Source organism: Strix uralensis, chromosome 4, assembly GCF_047716275.1.
Source record: "Strix uralensis isolate ZFMK-TIS-50842 chromosome 4, bStrUra1, whole genome shotgun sequence".
NCBI classification, from domain to species: domain Eukaryota; kingdom Metazoa; phylum Chordata; class Aves; order Strigiformes; family Strigidae; genus Strix; species Strix uralensis.
The window spans coordinates 27,700,124-27,718,337 of record NC_133975.1 but is presented as its reverse complement, the minus strand read 5'-3'; the positions used below and the strand labels follow the sequence as shown (position 1 = coordinate 27,718,337).

The following is an 18,214-nucleotide window of genomic DNA, read 5'->3' as shown; positions in this document are numbered from 1 at the left end:
ATCTTGTGGGGGAAAGGGAAAAAGGATAGAGACTGCTGGCCTTCTCTTGCAATAATATTGCAAATGGATGGGGACTGTTACAAAATATAGCAGTTGAGTTTCCTACATTTGGAGGACATCTGGATGAACTGTCTGTTGTGTAACTAAATGGTTAAATGTGTTTAGCTTACCATTGAGGCTTTGTAGAATAAAAACTGGAGAATTTATTAAGTGATGGTAAGATTTAATAAAACCCTATTCCTTATCTTTTTTCAAAAATTAATTGTACTATAAACTCAAAAAAGGCTTTTTCTTAAAAGCAAAAAAAAAAGGGGGGGGAGGGGATATTAAGCATTCACAATAACTCAGAGTACACAAAAGTATACCAGGAATACAGCTACTGATTTTGTTGCTGTGCTGTTTTGTGATGTGGACAGTGGTCTTGTTTGTAAAATAACTATTCACAATTTTAAACAGCACTTGGCAGCATTATTTTAGCATCTTCTCTGCTCAAGTGGGTAAAATTCCAGTTGCCCAAAGGCATTGGTAATAAGCACCACTTGCCAAGGATCTTGCAGCCAAAAAAAAGTTCAGACATAAAATGGGATTTAAAAGTGGATTTAAGTGACAATCCTATTTGTCACAAGCATTGCAGTGATTTGGGGGAAAATGCATGTTGACTGGCATGCATATAAATTTATAGTGAGTTTCACAGTCTGGTTGCAGTCTTTTAACAATAGTGTAGCTGCTATGATTGCAAAAAACCCCACACGCAAAATCCTTTTTCATGAAAGGGTCCTATTTATGCTGGGAGGGTTATATATATGTTGAGTCTCCTAAATGACTGCTTCAGTCAGGCTTCAACAGAATCTCAACAGAAAACTAAAAGCTGTTTCTTAGAGAAAGTAATGCATTGGCCAAGCCTCTGCCCACGGCTGACTGACCTACACTGAGTATTTCTTAGAACTGGATGAGCAGTGCATGTTCCTTCCACGCTTTTGTTTCTCCACTAAAAAAACATGAAGAGAGATCTTTCTACAATCTTTGTTTCTGGTTCAGCAAAAAAAACCCCAAACCCAAAAAAACAAACAAAAACAAAACCACAAACAACCCACAGATTGCTGCATAGGATGATGCAGAAGAGCATTCTCCTTTGGAGAGGAGTCTCCAGGAGGTTTTCTGGCCCATGGCTTGAAAAAAAAAAAGCTGCATTTATTTCCCAGTGTAGTCTTTTGTGAAGCAAAGTATTCCTCTTTCCTGGTAGCTGAGCTCAGCATTTAAGAAAAACAAATTCTTGGTTCACTTTTCTCCATGAATGACGTGCTGCCCGATCGATTTACACAGATTAAATTTATACAATTTTATCAAACAAAAAGACTGACTGTGTTGCTATTAAGACTAGATATATCTTATTTTCTCATGCCATGGATGTATGCTCTGTAAAGAAATCTGCAGCAATCCCACATCTGTAATCTGACAGTGTTATGTATTTTCTGGAGGACACAATGGTGGCCTTTAGTGAACATGTCAGCCTCAAATCCTCTCAAGATTCATGGGACAACAGTAGCTTTATTCTATTTCATAACTTCCATCATACTCTAGGCAGTCAGAATGCTCTATGCCTGACTGAAATGGATGCAAAACGTAATTACATCAAGAAGACCTACCTCCAAATCCTATCACCTATTTTCATCTCCATCCTGTTTTTGCTGTGGTTGTTTTTACCGAGACGTAGGGACAACATGCCAGAGACACACTGCTCAGCCTGTTGCAGTCACCCAAGTGTCACGTCTAGGAGTAAAACTGCCGCTGCTGCTTCAGCCCGAGGCATCTGCAGCTGGGACCTCCTTTCCACCAGCCCACACAAGAGGAGAGCCTGGATTCACACTGACTCAGGGCTGTCAATCTGCAGCACTCTGACTTATGAGAAATTAAAAATAAAAAACTGGGCGAGAGTTTGAGAGCTGCCTGTCAAGCAGAGAGCGGCACCAACCCTCTATCCCCCTGAACGAGGGCTTGAGAGCAACGTTTCAAATTCCCTCTCCGGACGAACGCCTCCCGCCCCCCACGCCGCCCCTCGCTCCCTTTACACCTCGCTAACCCGCCTGAGAGACCAAGGCACGGCAGGAGCCCCCTCTGCAGATGAACAAGGCCCTCCGCCCCCGACCTGTCCTGTCCAGGCCGCCGCGCTGCACTGGCCGCACCGCCCCACAAACGTGCGTCCACCCGAGGGTCGCCGCCCTCCGCAGCCCACCTCGCCCCGCCCGGCCCCCACCGCTGCCCGCCCCGCCGAGGCTGAGCTCCACCGCCCCGGCTGCCGGGGACGGAGGCACCGGCCGCCTTTCTCCGGGGGTCCCCCCCCCGCCCGCCCCTAATGCCGGGCAGTGGCCCGGGGCTCGGCGCGTTCCATTCCCCTCGCGTCACGGGGTGGGGGGCACATCGGAAACCCTTCGCTCCTTCCAGCAGCGGGACATAAACCGCCCCTAGCGCCGGTGCGCTGTTAGGCGTAGCGGCCCGGCACAGCCTGAGTCCGGGGGTGGCGGGAGATGGCGGCGGGACGAGGAGGCGGGGAGGGGGGGCGGAGTTGGTAGGTTCCGGAGGGGGCAGGCGACTGGCGCCGCGGCTGTCAGTTAGGAGCGGCGCCGCTAGCGGAGGGAGGCGCAGCCGGGGCGCGAGCTGCCGCCTCGGGCTGCCGGAGGAGGAGCCGCCGTCGCGTCCCGCTGCTGCCGGTGCCGCCGCCGCTGCTGCTGTTGCTGCCGCCGCTGCTGCTGCTGCTGCCGCTGCCGCCGGGACCCGTCGCCCTCGCCCCGGGGCTCGCTGCGGCGCGGGGCGCGCTCCGGCGTGCGGCAGGTGCGGGGCGCGCGGGAGGAGTCGGCCGCGCCACCGCTCCCCGCCCGGCGGCGATGCCGGCGGTGCAGAAAACGGTGTCCGAGATCCGCTCCCGCGCAGAGGGTAAGTGCCGCCCGGCGCCCGCCTCTCCCCGTCCGCAGGGAGGGACGGGGGGAGCCCGGCCGGGGCTCCGCGACCCTCCGGCGCGGAGCCGCGGCGGGGTCTGCGCCGCCTGGCCGGGAGGGGGCGGCGGGGAGACGAGGCGGCGGGACCCGGTATCGCGCCAGCTGCTGCAGCGCCGCCCGCCGCGCCGCCCCTCACCGCGGCCTCCGGTCGCGCCGTGCCCCCCCGCCCCACCCCCGGCGGGGCTGCGGCGGCGGGCGCTTGCCACGGCCGCGCATCGGCCGCCGCGCTGGGCGTGAGCGTTGCCGGTGGTGTGGTGTGCTTCGGGCGGTCTCGTGGGTATGGCTGCCCGTTGTCTGCCGGGGGGTTGTGAGCCCCCGGGCAGTGGTTCACGCGTCAGCGATGGCAGCGCTTCAGGGCGAGCGGTTGTTTTGTTTCCCCCGGTGTGTGTGGCTGCACGGCCCGCCGGTCCCGAGCGGCGGAGGGGCGAGGCGGCGGTGGCTCACGGCCTGGGATGGTCGTCCCGGGAGTAGGTCGGGGTACTGCTTCTAGGTGTAGTCTGTAAGTGTACGCTGGTCGTCACAGGTAAACGGTTCTGGTACGGGGAACGTGCCGGAACGCTTCAGACCGTGCTGCTGTTTCATGCCTAACTCAGGGTTAGGGTTGCTCAGCCTTCGGATAACAACACGTCAAGAACTGCTTTCTAAAAAGAATCACTGCAGTGAAATTACCTTAATGTCATATATATATTGCATGCAAAAGTAAAATTTGAAACCTCTGATACCAAAGCAGCAGTCTGTTGGGACAGCTTATGATTTTCAGTTGCTGTGGGTGATGACAGCAGTGTCACTGTAATGACGCATACTCCCTGAGGCAGGTGTGCGGGTCTTAGCCCTTTGTCTGAAAGTTTTTGCGCTTAAACCATTACATCAGGCTGATTATAGCCAAACAAAGCAAAAAATATAAGGGAGTAGAAACTTTCTCCCTGTATCTTTCTTTCTTCTTCCAAACAAAGGATTTTATTTTTTTTGTCTGCTAGGAGGACATGAAGGAACATAGATTGGATGTAAGCTCTTGGTGTTCTTTTCTGTTTCTCCCGTGTTACGTGCCTTCCTCCCCCTGGGTCTGTAGGAGGTCTGGCTCTGCCTCTACCTGGGAAATGTTAGCTGGCCAAGAACTAGAAGAATAAAGCTTTCTGAGAGGGGAAGAAGGTACACCCTTCCAGGGACACGTTTGAAATGCGTTTACAGCCAGAGCAGCCGTGCGGCTATACCCACAGTGATAAGACACATATGTTAAATGTCTAAATTTTCAGTGCTTAATTTCAGTTCTTTTCCAGCCATTCTTTTCCAGACAGTTGATTTTCACTGCAAGCTTAGCACAAATAAACTGAAAAAAATGATGCTCTCTTTAAAATGATCTAATTACAGGAACCTTAATGGTTATTAAATGAACAAATATGGTGTTCTCTAAAGGTGAATGTCTAAGATGTGCAGATGCAGTAAAAGGAAAAAAGTGTGGCTTATTTCAATAGTGTTCAAGGTTGGATGACTGTAAAACAGTTGAATACAGGGTTTAAGAGGTTTCACAAAAAAATACTTTCTTTAGGACTGAAAATAGGTATGAACCTTCTTTTAAGAAACAACTTTTGGAAAGTGACATGGTAGTTTTTCATCATAGCAATGATGTTATTGACTCATACTGTACTATATATACTACTACCCAAAGAAAAATCATCAAAAAACTGTACTGTTTTCTTAGATTAATGCGATGCTTACTAGTTCATTTTATTTATGTTCAGTTCAGTTTGTTTATACTCAGTTCATTCACAATGAAAACAATTTCAATGAGTCTTGTACTTCCTTTTTTCTTTTTGAGATAATGGCTTCCAATCTAGTTAGTCCACACATTTGGATTGTGTGCCTGGCATTTGTAAACAGTTCTTCATAAGTAAATGTTACTGTTTTCTAAAAGAGAACTCCAGAGTTCTGCAGTGTGCGTCTCATCCCTAGCATTTGAGAGTGACATAAAGGAACCATAAAACCCTAGCTCTGGCCTTCACAGGAGCCTCTTGGATAAGCGCTGTGCAAAGTGATGATAAGACTGCCTTCTGAGACCTCCGCCAAAGTCCTACCTACAGTGCAGAGTAGGAAATTCTTGTTATTGGCAGCGTCCCTGTGTGGTCTTTGGAAGTCTCTGGCACTGCTGTAATCACAAACAGCAGCCTACGTAAGTGCTGTTGGGGCATGGACCATCCCTTAGAGCAGCCTAAGACTTGTGGGGATCTGGTAGACAAGCTTCATGTTACATCCCTTAATCTAGGTTGTTTGGTTTTTATTGTATCTTTGGGGTTAAAACATAATTTTTCTTTTCTGTCACTGCAGCAACTAATTTCTGCTTCAGAGACCTTTTCCATGGATCATGAGCTACCTTATCAGTCTGGACTGTCTTGACATCTCAGAACTAAGCTCTCTCTGACATGAAGAGATAGTAATACTGTTGTTAGAGAAAATCAACTGTTGTGCTCAAATGAAACTAAATCAGAACAGTCAGGACAGTGCACACAGCTGTCATTCCCAAGCGTTGGTCTAGCAGTCACACAGAGGAATTGACACTACAGTCTGTAAATTATTACAAAATAAAAATTGTAGGTGTTTTAACATCTGTAAGACAACATGCTACCTGCATAGAGAAAGGAATTTGTTTAAAAAGAAACTATTTTCATGGCACTTTTCTAAACCTGTGCAGGTTCTCGTGTTCTTCATGGCTGATGAAAGATAACCAGGCATGCTTAGAATCTTTTTTAAATAGAATTTTGTGCCTGTTATTCCTGTTGCGAAGAGGAACACCTGCAGTTCACCACAAGCATAGGAAACACAGCAGTTCTAAAGTGGTATGTGTACCAATGAAGTCTGGTATGGAGACATGGCCCTCCTAAATGAATTTAGCAAATCTCTACCTGTGTTTTTACCACCAGTAACCTGAGTTCAGAATCCTGCCAGGGCTTCAGACATTTGGTGCTGTAGAAATAGCATTGGTGTCAAGTATTCTGCAGTTGCAAAACACATGGGGAATCTTTGAGTAGTGTAGTCTACATCTAGCCTTATTAAATACAGTAATTAACTATGGTTGTTTTAGCTATATATAATTACACAGTTAATATATACATCCATGAAGTACTATGAAATGGAATCATTCAAAGTGTTTTGTTTCTTTTGAGAGACTCTGGGAGAGTGGAATTGTGGTTGAGAGTTCTTACTAGGATTCTCCTGAAGATTAATGCTTTTCTTCTGTGTGTTGGTGGAGTTCAGTGAACTATATAAGGTCACTGAGAAAGGGTAGAAATGTGAGGTGCCATGGTGCTGCCTAGCAATGACAGTAGGTAATAACTAGTTCTTTATATTAGTGGAGGTAAATGCCTATATGAAAATTAGGTGAAGCTGAACTTGTGCAAGATGAGATGACTTTAATACCTTCTTCATCAGTGACATAGAGGGGTCAAGTGCACCATGCGCAAATTTGCAGATGACACCAAGCTGAGTTGTGAGGTCAACATGCCCGAGGCACAGGATGCCATCCAGAGGGACGTTGACAGGCTGGAGAAGTGGGTCCATGTGAACCCTCATGAGGTCCTACAAGGCCAAGATCCTGCACCTGAGTTAGGGCAACCCCTGGTATCAGTACAGGCTGGGGGATGAAGGGATTGAGCAGCCCTGCCAAGGACTTGGAGGTACTGGTGGATGAAAAGCTGGACATGAGCTGGCAATGTGCACTTGCAGTCCAGAAGGTCAGCTGTATCCTGGGCTGCATCAAAAGAAGCGTGGCCAGCAGGCCAGGGGAGGGGATTCGCCCCTCTACTCCGCTCTGGTGAGACCCCACCTGCAGTACTGCATCCAGCTCTGGAGTCCTCAGCACAGGAAAGACATGGACCTGTAGGAGCAGGTCTGTTCTTTGACTTTGGACGCAGGTTAAAGGAAATCCTGAACCAAAGCCTCAGTTACTTACTGGGGGACTTTAAAATTTGTGGTGGTTTGTGCTTATCGGACAGTAACTTCCAGGTTCTGTGTTCTCCTAGCAAATAACTTTCAGAGTGCAGAACAAAATATTATGTACAGTCATTCTAGTTTATGCGACAGCTTTGTAAATGAACTTTTTGTTTAGGGTAATAGTTGCATTCCATTGATATCAAAGCACAGTCTTAATGGTTTTGACCCTGTAGTGACATAAAATAGTAAAACAATCAAAATGTATTATCAGAAAGTGTGATTCTGAGTATTAAGAGGAAATTAGTTTTGAAACTTGCCATTGCTATGTCATAAATTGTCAGAGTAGTAATGATGTGTTGGCATTTGCTATTATTTTTAAAGTGCTGACTTACAAGTTTTTTAAAGTCAGATGCCTTTCTGTCAGTGGTGACATGTAAATATGTATGTCATATAATCTGTTTGATAATTCAGCTGTGGTCAAACATCAGTTCAACTCTGGTTAAATATCAGCAATGTTGCAAGCACAGCAGAAGAAGAAAAGTCTTGGAATGTATTCATTCTACATTCTGAATGGCAGGTCTTACTAGTACAGCATCACAGTTCCTGTCTGAAGTGTGATAATTGCTGTTTTGTTATATATATATAAGGCTTCAAAATTGTTACTAAGAGGTAGTTCAGAGTTTGTTGTGATGTTAAATTGTTGTGGCCTTTAGGCCAGAAAGAGTGATGCTACTTTTAAGCCCTGGAATGAAGCTTTTCTGACAGGTTAGTGCAATGAACAAACAAGAAGTAAGTTAGGTGAACATCAGTTTAATACCTGTAACACAGCAATAACTGCACTTTTTTTAAAAAAAAAAAAAGAGTAGAATGTTTCATCTTAAATTCTTACTCTCATTCTTCACACTATTTTTTTGTAATCAGATTTTGTAACAGCAGATGCTTTGCTATTGTTTGTGCATGTGTTGTGAGTTTTTATCCTTCCTGTCTGGATTCTATACTTCAGGTTTTATATTTTTGTCTTTGTCAACTTTCTGAATGTTTGGGTCAGCATTCTTCTGTTGTCTTGGAACCTTCTGATGGATTACAGAAGGGCAACCAACTCTTCAATTTTTGCATCTTCTCAAACACGCCTTCATCAAAAATGTAGCTACTTTCACCAAGAGATGATCTGGTGAAATTTCCCTTCCATTCTCAAGTATGGGTATGCTTTTATTGTTCCTGTGATTACTTGTAGGCAATATTTTTGTGACAGACTGGCCTCTGCTTATTTGATTAATAGGCTGAGTTCATACAAATTGGCTTGATGCCAATAGATCCTCACTCTTCTGGAGGAAGAAATATAGCACTTAGTAGCTTCTTTTTTGTGAAGTGGTGAACTTTTATGTAGACCTGCTGCACTGATATGTGAGACTTTTTCTTAGGTTATCTTTGGTTTTTAAAATTTCATAGGGTAGCTCTTAAAAGTCAGGGTGTAATGTAATGCAGTTAGACTCAGGTTTGCAAGTGTGGTTTGATAGATATCCTACTTATATTTGAAAGTGAATAGTTGAAATGATACACATTTTAGATGTGATTTCCTGTAAGGTACCAGATTACATCAGCGATTGTAATAGTGGCACAAATCTGCAGTCTTGATTTCTGTCCTCTCAGATATAGATTGGTAGGCATTTCAAATGAATGTACAAACTACCACAGCGTTTAACATCCATCCTTGTTGAAAAGTATATCCCTTTTTTCATTTTAGTTCCTGACGTTATTTTGAGTCATTTGAGTACCAACCAGTTGATGTCAAATTCTTTACTCACCTTATGTAAATAAAACAAATTGAAGATTTCCTTGCAGGTTGTATTTGAAAGAATGGATATAATTACATAAAGCTTTTGATGATTTAATCTGTTTATGCTAGATGGGTGTGGGCGAGACATGGCACAAATTGGAAATGCTTTATGATAGTTTTCTGAAGATGCAGAATACAAACAAACCCTGGGAATGCAATAGATATTTTAGTTGCAATTCTAGTGAATGCATTGTGGGGAACTCCCAGCCATGCTCAAAGTGATACCTATGAACATATGGTCCTATATCTGACAAATTAGTGGGATATTTCACTTACAAACTGTAATATAGAGACTTTAAAAACAAAACAAAACCCCTGTTGTAGGGTAGGTCTGCCCAGCACACAGACCAGGGCACTATAGTGTCCCTTGAAGACATTTGACATGCTGAGAGCCCAGCAGCAGTGCCTGACCTTTGGCTTGCCTTGCAGCTGTGTAGACAAGAGTTCTCTTTGACCTCAGGCAGTTCTGAAAATCAGCAGCTACCTGGCAAGAAGAGTGTGCCCAATTTCTGGCCAGGCATTGGGTATCTATTAGCAAGCCAGGATAGATGCATTTCAGCAGAGGAGCTGAAACTCAGGTGTGCTGACTCTTGGCTGAAGTTCTTGGGTAGATAATGCAAGCAAGACGTAATGGTATTGTTGCAAAGAGTGGTATACGGATATTTAAAGACATGGCATTGTGAGGAGGGTAGGATGTAGAAGCTCTGTAGCCAGTGCTGAATTAGTTTTTTTTGTTTTAAACGTTCTTACTGATAATTGTATATGAAAGCAGAGCATTTCAAAGAATATTTTATGTCTCTTGTTGCTTGTAAAACATCTTATTCATTTAAATTAAGCATACTTACCATTTGAGACAACATAATAACTTTGGTAACGTATAAGCTTTTAGATACTTTTATGTATATACATCTATAGACAAACACGGAGGAAAAATTGTATCACCTTGATACTGAGCTCTGCGTAGTCTGTGTACTTTTAAGTGACTGTATTCTAAAGTTTAGGCAGGGAGGTGATGGAACATTTGTAACCTTTAAAGCTTTCAGGGTAGTATAATGCACCTACGGCAGGAGAGCTGGTTTTACTGAAGCTGCAGAGTATAGAGGGCTACATGTGAGGCTCAGAACGTAACTCCTAAGATTGCTTTTCAAGTGAAAATTTAAAATAGTGAATTCAAGGTAGTAGGAAGTGAGGCAGTGAATGTTTATGAAGCTCTTCAGCACCTTTTTGCTGTCATTTTGATTAAAGGAGGACAAATAAATGCTGTAATACTGATATATGAAAATAAATGTCTATAGTTTCACAGTCTCTTTTAACAAATAGGTAATATATAGTGTTTAATGTCTGCTAACATTTGCTTTAACTCTATCACTGTCAGTATTCAAGACTTATACTGGCATGTTTTATAACAAATGCCTTAAAATTAAGGTAGTATATGCAAACTCTTTATTTCCTGAACTTAGGCTAGGTTGGTATTTTAACATGATAGTTTCCAACTTTTCCATCCATGTGCTCTCACAGGAACCATATTTCATGTTTGCTCCTTCATCAAGCAACTGGAAAGTAAATGTCCTACACCCGGAACGAAGGTGTGCTTGCTGTGTGATGGCTTTGGGCTCAGTCAGGTATAAACATGTGATTGGATGTGCACCTGTGGCTTGGCTGAAAACCTAGTCATCTTGAAGATCTGCCTGTATCCAGTTGTGTTGAAGGGATACACACTTAACAGAGTTGTGTGCTGGAGGTCGTGTATAGCCAGTTGTGCGATGGTTGTCACTCCAAGGAAAGGTAATGACAAGAATAGGAAATGGCATGCTTAGTCTGCCACGTGTGCCCATGTGGTTTCCTGAGTCAAGGAGTATTGTGTGAACACTTGTTCAGGTGAGCCCAGTCTGTCAGACTGGCTGCCGTTCCTCTGAAGGGTCTTTTGGAGATACATACTGAAATTTGAATAGAAGTTTGTTGGATGTGTGCCTTTCACTGGGGAAGCTGGAAGGAAGGGAATAAAGAAAATGCAGTGGAAGAATGTAGTAGTGGGGATTTCTGCATTGTAATGGAATCTGTGAATTCTGAATGGGAAATGGCATGAAATGACAAGTTTCTGCTAAGTCTTTGCACAGTGTGTGGAGACTTGACCTTGCAAGGTAGTGTCTGAAATATATGTTCTGATATAATAGTAGTGGGCAGTGAACTGGAGGATGACTTGGATTTTGCATAACCTGTTTGTAAGGATTTATAGAATGTGCTAGAAATAAGCTTTAAGTTCTCATGTACAGCCGTAATTATCTTTGATGTGCATTCATGATGAATTCAGTTGCATGCTAACATAATTTTTTTCCATGTATCTTTCTCATTTGGCTTACAAAATGAACAGTGCTTATTCAACAAGAAGCTATACACACAGAGATTGTTACTGTTTTATAACTTTTTGGTGGTTGATTTATGCCACACCTGTGTTTTACTTTACAAGCTCCAGCCTGAATAGACTACTTAGGCCTGTGATCATCATTGTAATCACTGAGTGATTGACAAAACATTAGTGAAAAGTCTTGAGAGAGAATACATTGGTAGCCCCTTTTACAGATAAAAGTATGATACAGGTTGGTACAAAATTCCTCATAGTTTATAGGAGAATATACACAAAGCTTAGCTTTCACTGACTAGTGGAGGCAGGTACTGAGAATGTCTGTAACTCTAATAATACCATTTCAAGTTAAGCCCATACAAAATGAAGAATATGCTGATGTTCCCTCTCTGGGAGTAATCTGGCTAGTGTCATGCAGAAAGCTTGTACCAGGTGAAGGAATGGTATCCCATTAACCAACAAACACTTAGTGGTCTTGCTTTCCAAGGATCACCTCCTCCCAGCTGAAGATTGGTCCATCTCAATGAGCAAGAAATCAAGCAACGGTGGCAGTAGAGCTGCATGGATGAACAAGAAGCCCCTGACAAAACTCAAATGTAAAAAGGGGACATACAAGAGCTGGAAGTAAGGAGAGGTGACTGAAGAGGAGTATAGAAGGCTGGGGTTAGCAAAGCCAAAGCCCACCTGGGGTTTAATCCAGTCAAGAACTTGTAGAAGCCCTTCTTGTTCTCCTTCAGATGTAACAGCATGGAGATGATGACTGTGGAAAGTGTGGGCCTGCTGCTGAATGGGACAGGGAACCTGGAGACCAAGGACACAGAAGAGGATGCAGTACTTGGAGCCTTCTTCACTTTGGTCTCTACTGATAAGATCAGCTTGAGGAACCGCAGGTTCCTGATACCAGTGGGAAAGCCTGGAGCGAGGACCAGGTTAAGGAACACTTAAAACTAGGAATACATGAGTCCATGGGATTTGATCAGATACATTCACGAGTGCAGTGGTAGCTGGCAGGTCTCACTGTTAGGCCACTCTTGGTTATGTTTGAAAGGTCATGACGATCTGGAGGTAGTTCCTGAGAACTGGAAGAATATAACTGATCTCACTGTAGGGTAGTTTACATTAGTTTTCTATGTTTGCTTACATTGGTTTCCTGTGTCTGCTTCGTTTTAATTGTGACAATGAATTTTCAATGAGTCCTTCTCAGAACAGGTGATTGTGCAAACAAATAGAATTGCAAACAAATAGAATCATTTTGATTTAAGGTAGCTATACTAGACACATGATTTTGTATTTAATTTCATTGTTCAGACATCCTCTTGGTAAACCCTTTTTCTACCATTGAGATTAATGGTTAAATTTTCATAAAGTTTTTATAAGAAATTTATGTATTTATGTGTTCTTTTGCAAACTCCTGATTGTTACACTACTATAGGATGTGTGCATGTGTGTAACACTAGTTTAAAAGAAGCACAAAGGGGAAAGTGTGTTATGTGTATATTGGGCAGCCATAGTGCAGGAACACAGATTAAGTAGTTTTAAATGAATTGTATAAAGGTTATAGTAAATATCCCTTTAAATATTTGTCTTCCCTGTAAACTCAGCAATGACCAATGTTAAATTTTGACATGCAAAACTTGAAACTGATCTGCTGAATGATCTCTGTACAATATAAAGACCTTCTGATGTGTAATGCTTATTTGTCAGAGAACTTTTTTCGTTACATGTTGCTGTGAATTATATTCCTGAACTTCATAGTTTTTTTCTTATGTTAGCATTCATATATTTCTCTTGGTGTCTTTCTTTTAAAACATTTACCTCAGTACTGGAAGTAATTTCCAGAATTTTGCAGGTTTTTAACTCAAGATCAAGCTGGGAGAGGTGGAAAAATTAACGTGGGGTTTTTTTTGTATACTCACTTCTGGATTCTAATGAATCAATAGACCATAGTTCATATTGCCATGAAGTGGCACAAGCTATTTAAGCATACTCATGAATTCAGCAGATTTACAGTTATTATTCATTATCATATATACAGACCATATTGACTATATACCTTTTATCTTCATATCTAATTAAAATTTTTTAAAAGACTGAAACTTTTTTGTTTTTAAATGAACATTACTTGTTATTGTGAGAAATGGCAAATGCATTGAGTTCACGATCACAATAGATGTCTTTTTTTGTCATGAAGTGCTTTGAATCTTGTGTATATCTATTTATATGGAAAATCATGCTGTGTTTTTACAGGCTATGAGAAGACAGATGATGTTTCAGAGAAAACTTCTCTAGCTGATCAAGAGGAACTGAGAACTATATTCATCAATCAGCCCCAGCTAACCAAATTCTGCAATAATCATGTCAGGTATTAACTAGTGTTTTTGTTGATACATACTGAATTTCAGAACATTGCATATAGCATAGCAAAAATGAAGGAAAGACTGTTTATTCTACTTCTGCCATTTCCTTTGACACTAGTTACAGTCTCAGGCTATGGAGGGGGGGAATGAAGCAGACTGAGAGCAGCAGAGCTGTTTCAATTACAAAGGCAACCTTCCAAATTTTTAAGGATGGGGTGAGGAAGGTCTGGATTGGGAAGGGGTTGCCTTTACAGCAGCACAATCAGCATACACCTGAAGTATGGATTTGTTCTTCAGCTTTCAGTTCAGTTGAAGTTTAGTTCATCTTTGAATATGTCTGGTCGCTGGATGCCAATGTAGATGTACTTCTCTTGAGCATGGCATTGCTGGTGCTTTGGAAACTCTGTCAACCAGCTACAAAGATGCTGTGGTTGCTTTAATTTTGAGTTTGGGCTTTAGGACTCTGGTGATGATTTATGGTGCAGCTTCTCTGTTAGTTTTTATTGAATTTTAAGTAATACACTGAATACTCATAAATAACGTATATTTAGATCTGAAAACATCCTCAATTCTGTTGTTAAAATTCAAAGTAAATGAATAGCAAAGATATCCCTGTCCCAAGTAGCTATGTTTTTCTGAAAATACTTTTGATATATGCAGAAATTTTATAGACATTGAGAATAACATGGTGGGAGTTTTTCATGGACTTAAGATACTTTATAATGCTGTTTGTTTGTGTACACAACGTGCCTTTTCTGTCTTTCCCTTTGTTTCTTGACAATGCTGAGCTTTTTGCAGAATATATTCATTCCACATTTAAATTGACTGGTTTATGCAAAGTTAAATATTACTAACTTTAGAAGGGGTTAAAATGTACTTCCAAGTCTTCAGCTTCTCAGTTTTTGGCATGATTATTTTCACTCTTACTGTTTTAGGACCTTAGATGGTAGCAGTCTGTTCTTAAATGTAAGGCTGACAAAGAACTGGGAGTTCAAACATTCCATGATAATGGCTTTGCAGAGATCATTACGCTAGGATAAACTGTATTCTGTTCTTCCAGCTTAGCAAAAACTTACACTTAATATCCAATATTTATCAGTTTAAAAATAAAAAAGTGAACTTTCCATTTAGTGAAGGGTATAGTTTTTTATCTTTCAATAGAATTTTATAATTTTAATCATTTCTTAAATGCACCATTTAAATTCAGTTGATCCTGTTGTTGGGGCTTTTTGCATTGAATTGTGCAAACTCATACCCAGCGCAGAAGCTCCACAGCTCCTCAATTCTGATTTAGCACCCTCCTCATTAGGCTTGTTATACGTCTTTCCCCAAGAATTTTGTCTGAACTGGAGCCATTGCACAGTTGCCTGCCCAGCATATTCCATGGCTTGTGGGGTAGGGTGCTTCTCTGGGCCCAAGACCTGCGGGCCTGGGGCCTGCCCTACCTGCTCCCTCAACGGTGGTGCAGCTGCCTGACTGTTAGCTTCTCTTTATTTTTTTTCTTCTCCTCGTTGCCTGTCACTGAGTGGCAGTAGGGCTTGACTGCTTCCCACAGAGCAGGCAGAGGTGACAAGGGAATTTCTTGCCTCACCATGGAAGCTCGCCACAGTTTCTGTGGGTGGCAGTGCTTCCCTGGGTTAGCTGGTTCATGGTCGCCTGCAGGACTGTCTGTATAAGTGTTTCTGTTTTAGCCAAAACAAATCTGTTTGCTAGCACAGAAGTCACAAAAGGTTCTGTTTAATTTGAAAGCTTGTGTAACTGAGAGGGAAGGAATACATTTGAAGAATTTTTCATACTGTAATAATAGCACCTGTTTTTGTCTTTTTCTCTCAGCACTGCAAAGTACAACATAATCACATTCCTGCCAAGGTTCCTTTATTCCCAGTTCAGAAGAGCTGCTAATGCATTTTTTCTTTTTATTGCATTACTTCAGGTAAGATCAACAAGAAGATGCTTATGTTTAAAACTTGCTAAGAGCATTTATACCATAGACATTTGCAGAGATACTGAGGTTGGTCTACTGTTCTTTCTGAACTCGTTAACCTTGCAGAATACCTGAATTGTGTAAACATACCTTTAATAAATATTTGGGTGTTTGGGGTTTTTTTACTCCTTGGAGAGAACACAATACACACATAGGTTTTCCTGTAAAACAGGTTAAGTATAGCTGAAGTACTGTCAGGTGAAAAAAGACTGGTGTGGCAGGAAAATTCCGTTTAAAAATATCTTGCATACATGGAAAAATGTTACCTGTGGCTGGCATTTCTCTTAATGGAGGATACTGCCTAAAAAACCGAACTTGATGAACTTTTATCCTGTAGTCTGTTTTGAGGTGTAGGAATTGCAGCTGAGGAGAAATGATTATTTATTCTTGAAGCGTAGCTTGGAAGGATTGAAACTGAGTCTAGATTGAAGAAAACCAGCAGGAGAATCCAGTGCTATAGCAGCTACTTCCCATATCCCAGCTGGTTAACTGTGCTGGCTGGGAAGAAAGCACACAGTCTTTTCTATACGACCACTGCAGCTTCATTCAGTATGTTTGCAAAGGGCTATCCCTGACCGAGCTTACTGAGGCATTTTTGAAGAAGTATATAACATTTTGCAGATATACCAGAATATTTTAATTTTGCACTAATTCAAGTTGATAAAGCATATTGTGGGGTTTTGTATTCTATTAATGCAATAGCTGATGATGAATGAAAATTGAACTGTGAGCAGGTGCAGTGATAATTACCATTGGCTAGTTCTGCATTCTTAATCATATTTGATAAAAACACATTTTCTGCATAATTTCTAGTGCATGTTTTAGAATGTGTTGATTTGCCTGTTGTAGAGATCATAGAGTTAGGAATTGACAGAGCAAACAAAAATTACTAAAATAATGGTACATATACTACCATGTGTACTTTTTCTTCCCTCACTTCAGATGTTTCAGCAAGTAAAAGTTGATTCCTCTGTACTTACTCAGATTTCTTTGCTTCCACTCTAAGTGCTTGGAGCAGTTTCTTAGGATATGTCTACACAGGTAGCTTACACTGTTTTCTAAGCGTAAAAAATCTAAAGTTCAGAGTTTAATTATGTTGTCTGCCTGCAAACCTGTGACTTCTTAATAAACAGCCCTGGCATCTCAGGCTAATCCAGTGGTCCAGTAGCACTTCTTGCAGTGCCACTGTGCACATCAAGCTAGCGAGGTTTCAGAAGCTGTTTGAGGCTTGGCAGGACTGGGTGAGAGGCTGGCAGGTAGGTGTTTGGGGTGGAGGAAGTGGAATGTGAGGACTTACAAGTTCACCGTCTTCTATCAGACTATTGGTGAGACCACAGTGGCAGGAGTAAGAAATACAGGGTAATTGGAACTAGGGTACAGGCTGGTGCCCCTTTTGCTTTCATATTTTGCCTGGAAAATAATTTGTAATTGGAATGTGGAAGTTTGATCATACATGTAGGGAGGAGAGAAAGGGTAGGAATAGCTGGAGAAGTGATAGATCCCTTTCTCTTGTAGCCAATACATAGGTACTTGCCCAACAGTAACCTTCTGCCTGGTTTCCACATCATTGCTTGAAAAATGTGGCCTAGCGTAACGTGGAAAATAGATCTATATTGGTCTTACTCCAAGAAACATAGCATATGTACATATAACATCCTGTTTTCTTTCAAATGCACAATGTGGTGGTAGCAAAAAGAAATGTATATCATTCATAAATAACATTGGCTGTTTTTCAGAAATTGAGGATATCTGCTAAGGCACCACTTTAGTTAGTGTACTCTATCTATTCTTGCAAAGATCTCATTGTAGTCATATGGCCCATATTACCTTCTGTAAGTCTATTAAGGCAGCAGTTCTCTCACCCGTCGATGTTGCCATTAACAACTATAGTCAATATAAAGATAATTATGAATAATTATCCATGTATATCACATAAGTAGCTGCATGTTCTCAGCATTTGTTTTACATATGCATTTGTTTGCATCATCTGTGCCCAGACCTGCTTAGCAAAAATGGGTTTCTTCCAATAGTCTGGCAGAAAGCAGATATTTGAAATTTGTCAGTTAATAACTACTATGATACAAAATATCTCTTGGAGATTAAAACTGTAAGGAAGTAAAAATACCTTGCACTTGTGTCCACTCTAACAAAAATCTAAACTGAAAAAGTTAGTTGTATTTTGTAAATACATATTTTAATTTGAAACACAGAAAAGGAAGATGAATGTTCTCCAGACACTGAAACCTCTGAATGTAACTCCACTGTTACTGCTATTTAAAATGCAAATGTTGTTTTATTGTATCAGCTTCTTTTGAATTGAAGACAGTAATCCTCTCTTGGAAATAATCAGCACCATGTCTAAAAGTGAATCCAGTTGCCTTGTCTATATTTGCACAGAAAGTACTGCTTCTTGTATTAAAAATGTGTTTCAACCAGCAATGCAAACAAATTTTTTCTTTTTCTTTTTTTTTAATAGCAAATACCAGATGTATCACCAACAGGCCGTTACACAACATTGGTCCCTCTTTTATTTATTTTAGCTGTAGCTGCAGTGAAGGAGATAATAGAGGATATTGTAAGTATTTACTAGCAATATTTTGTAAATAGCTTACAAATTTTTCATAGATTATATTACAAAAATTTTGTTGAATAATTCTCTGTTGAACCATTCTTGCCTTCTGGATGCTTTTGAAAGCTTCTAAAGCTACGTACTTCGGAAGATGAAATCTTTAGAATATGGTGTTATGATTTGAAAGT

General features: G+C 41.6%; 1 protein-coding gene across 5 annotated transcripts in view; it reads left to right on the top strand.

Moving 5' to 3' along the window:
• Positions 1 to 2,650: 2,650 nt before the first annotated feature.
• The window catches only part of ATP8A1 (ATPase phospholipid transporting 8A1), a 130,109-nt gene continuing 114,545 nt past the window's right edge, over positions 2,651 to 18,214 (top strand). For 4 of the 5 annotated variants that reach the window (XM_074866075.1, XM_074866073.1, XM_074866076.1 and 1 more), the window contains exons 1-4: positions 2,651 to 2,931; positions 13,364 to 13,478; positions 15,307 to 15,406; positions 17,934 to 18,032. In XM_074866075.1, the coding sequence (XP_074722176.1) occupies positions 2,883 to 2,931; positions 13,364 to 13,478; positions 15,307 to 15,406; positions 17,934 to 18,032 (363 nt within the window). In that variant the 5' untranslated portion in view covers positions 2,651 to 2,882. Of the gene's footprint in view, positions 2,932 to 13,363; positions 13,479 to 15,306; positions 15,407 to 17,933; positions 18,033 to 18,214 lie in introns of those variants that run through there. The other variant, XM_074866077.1, reaches the window with a different exon arrangement.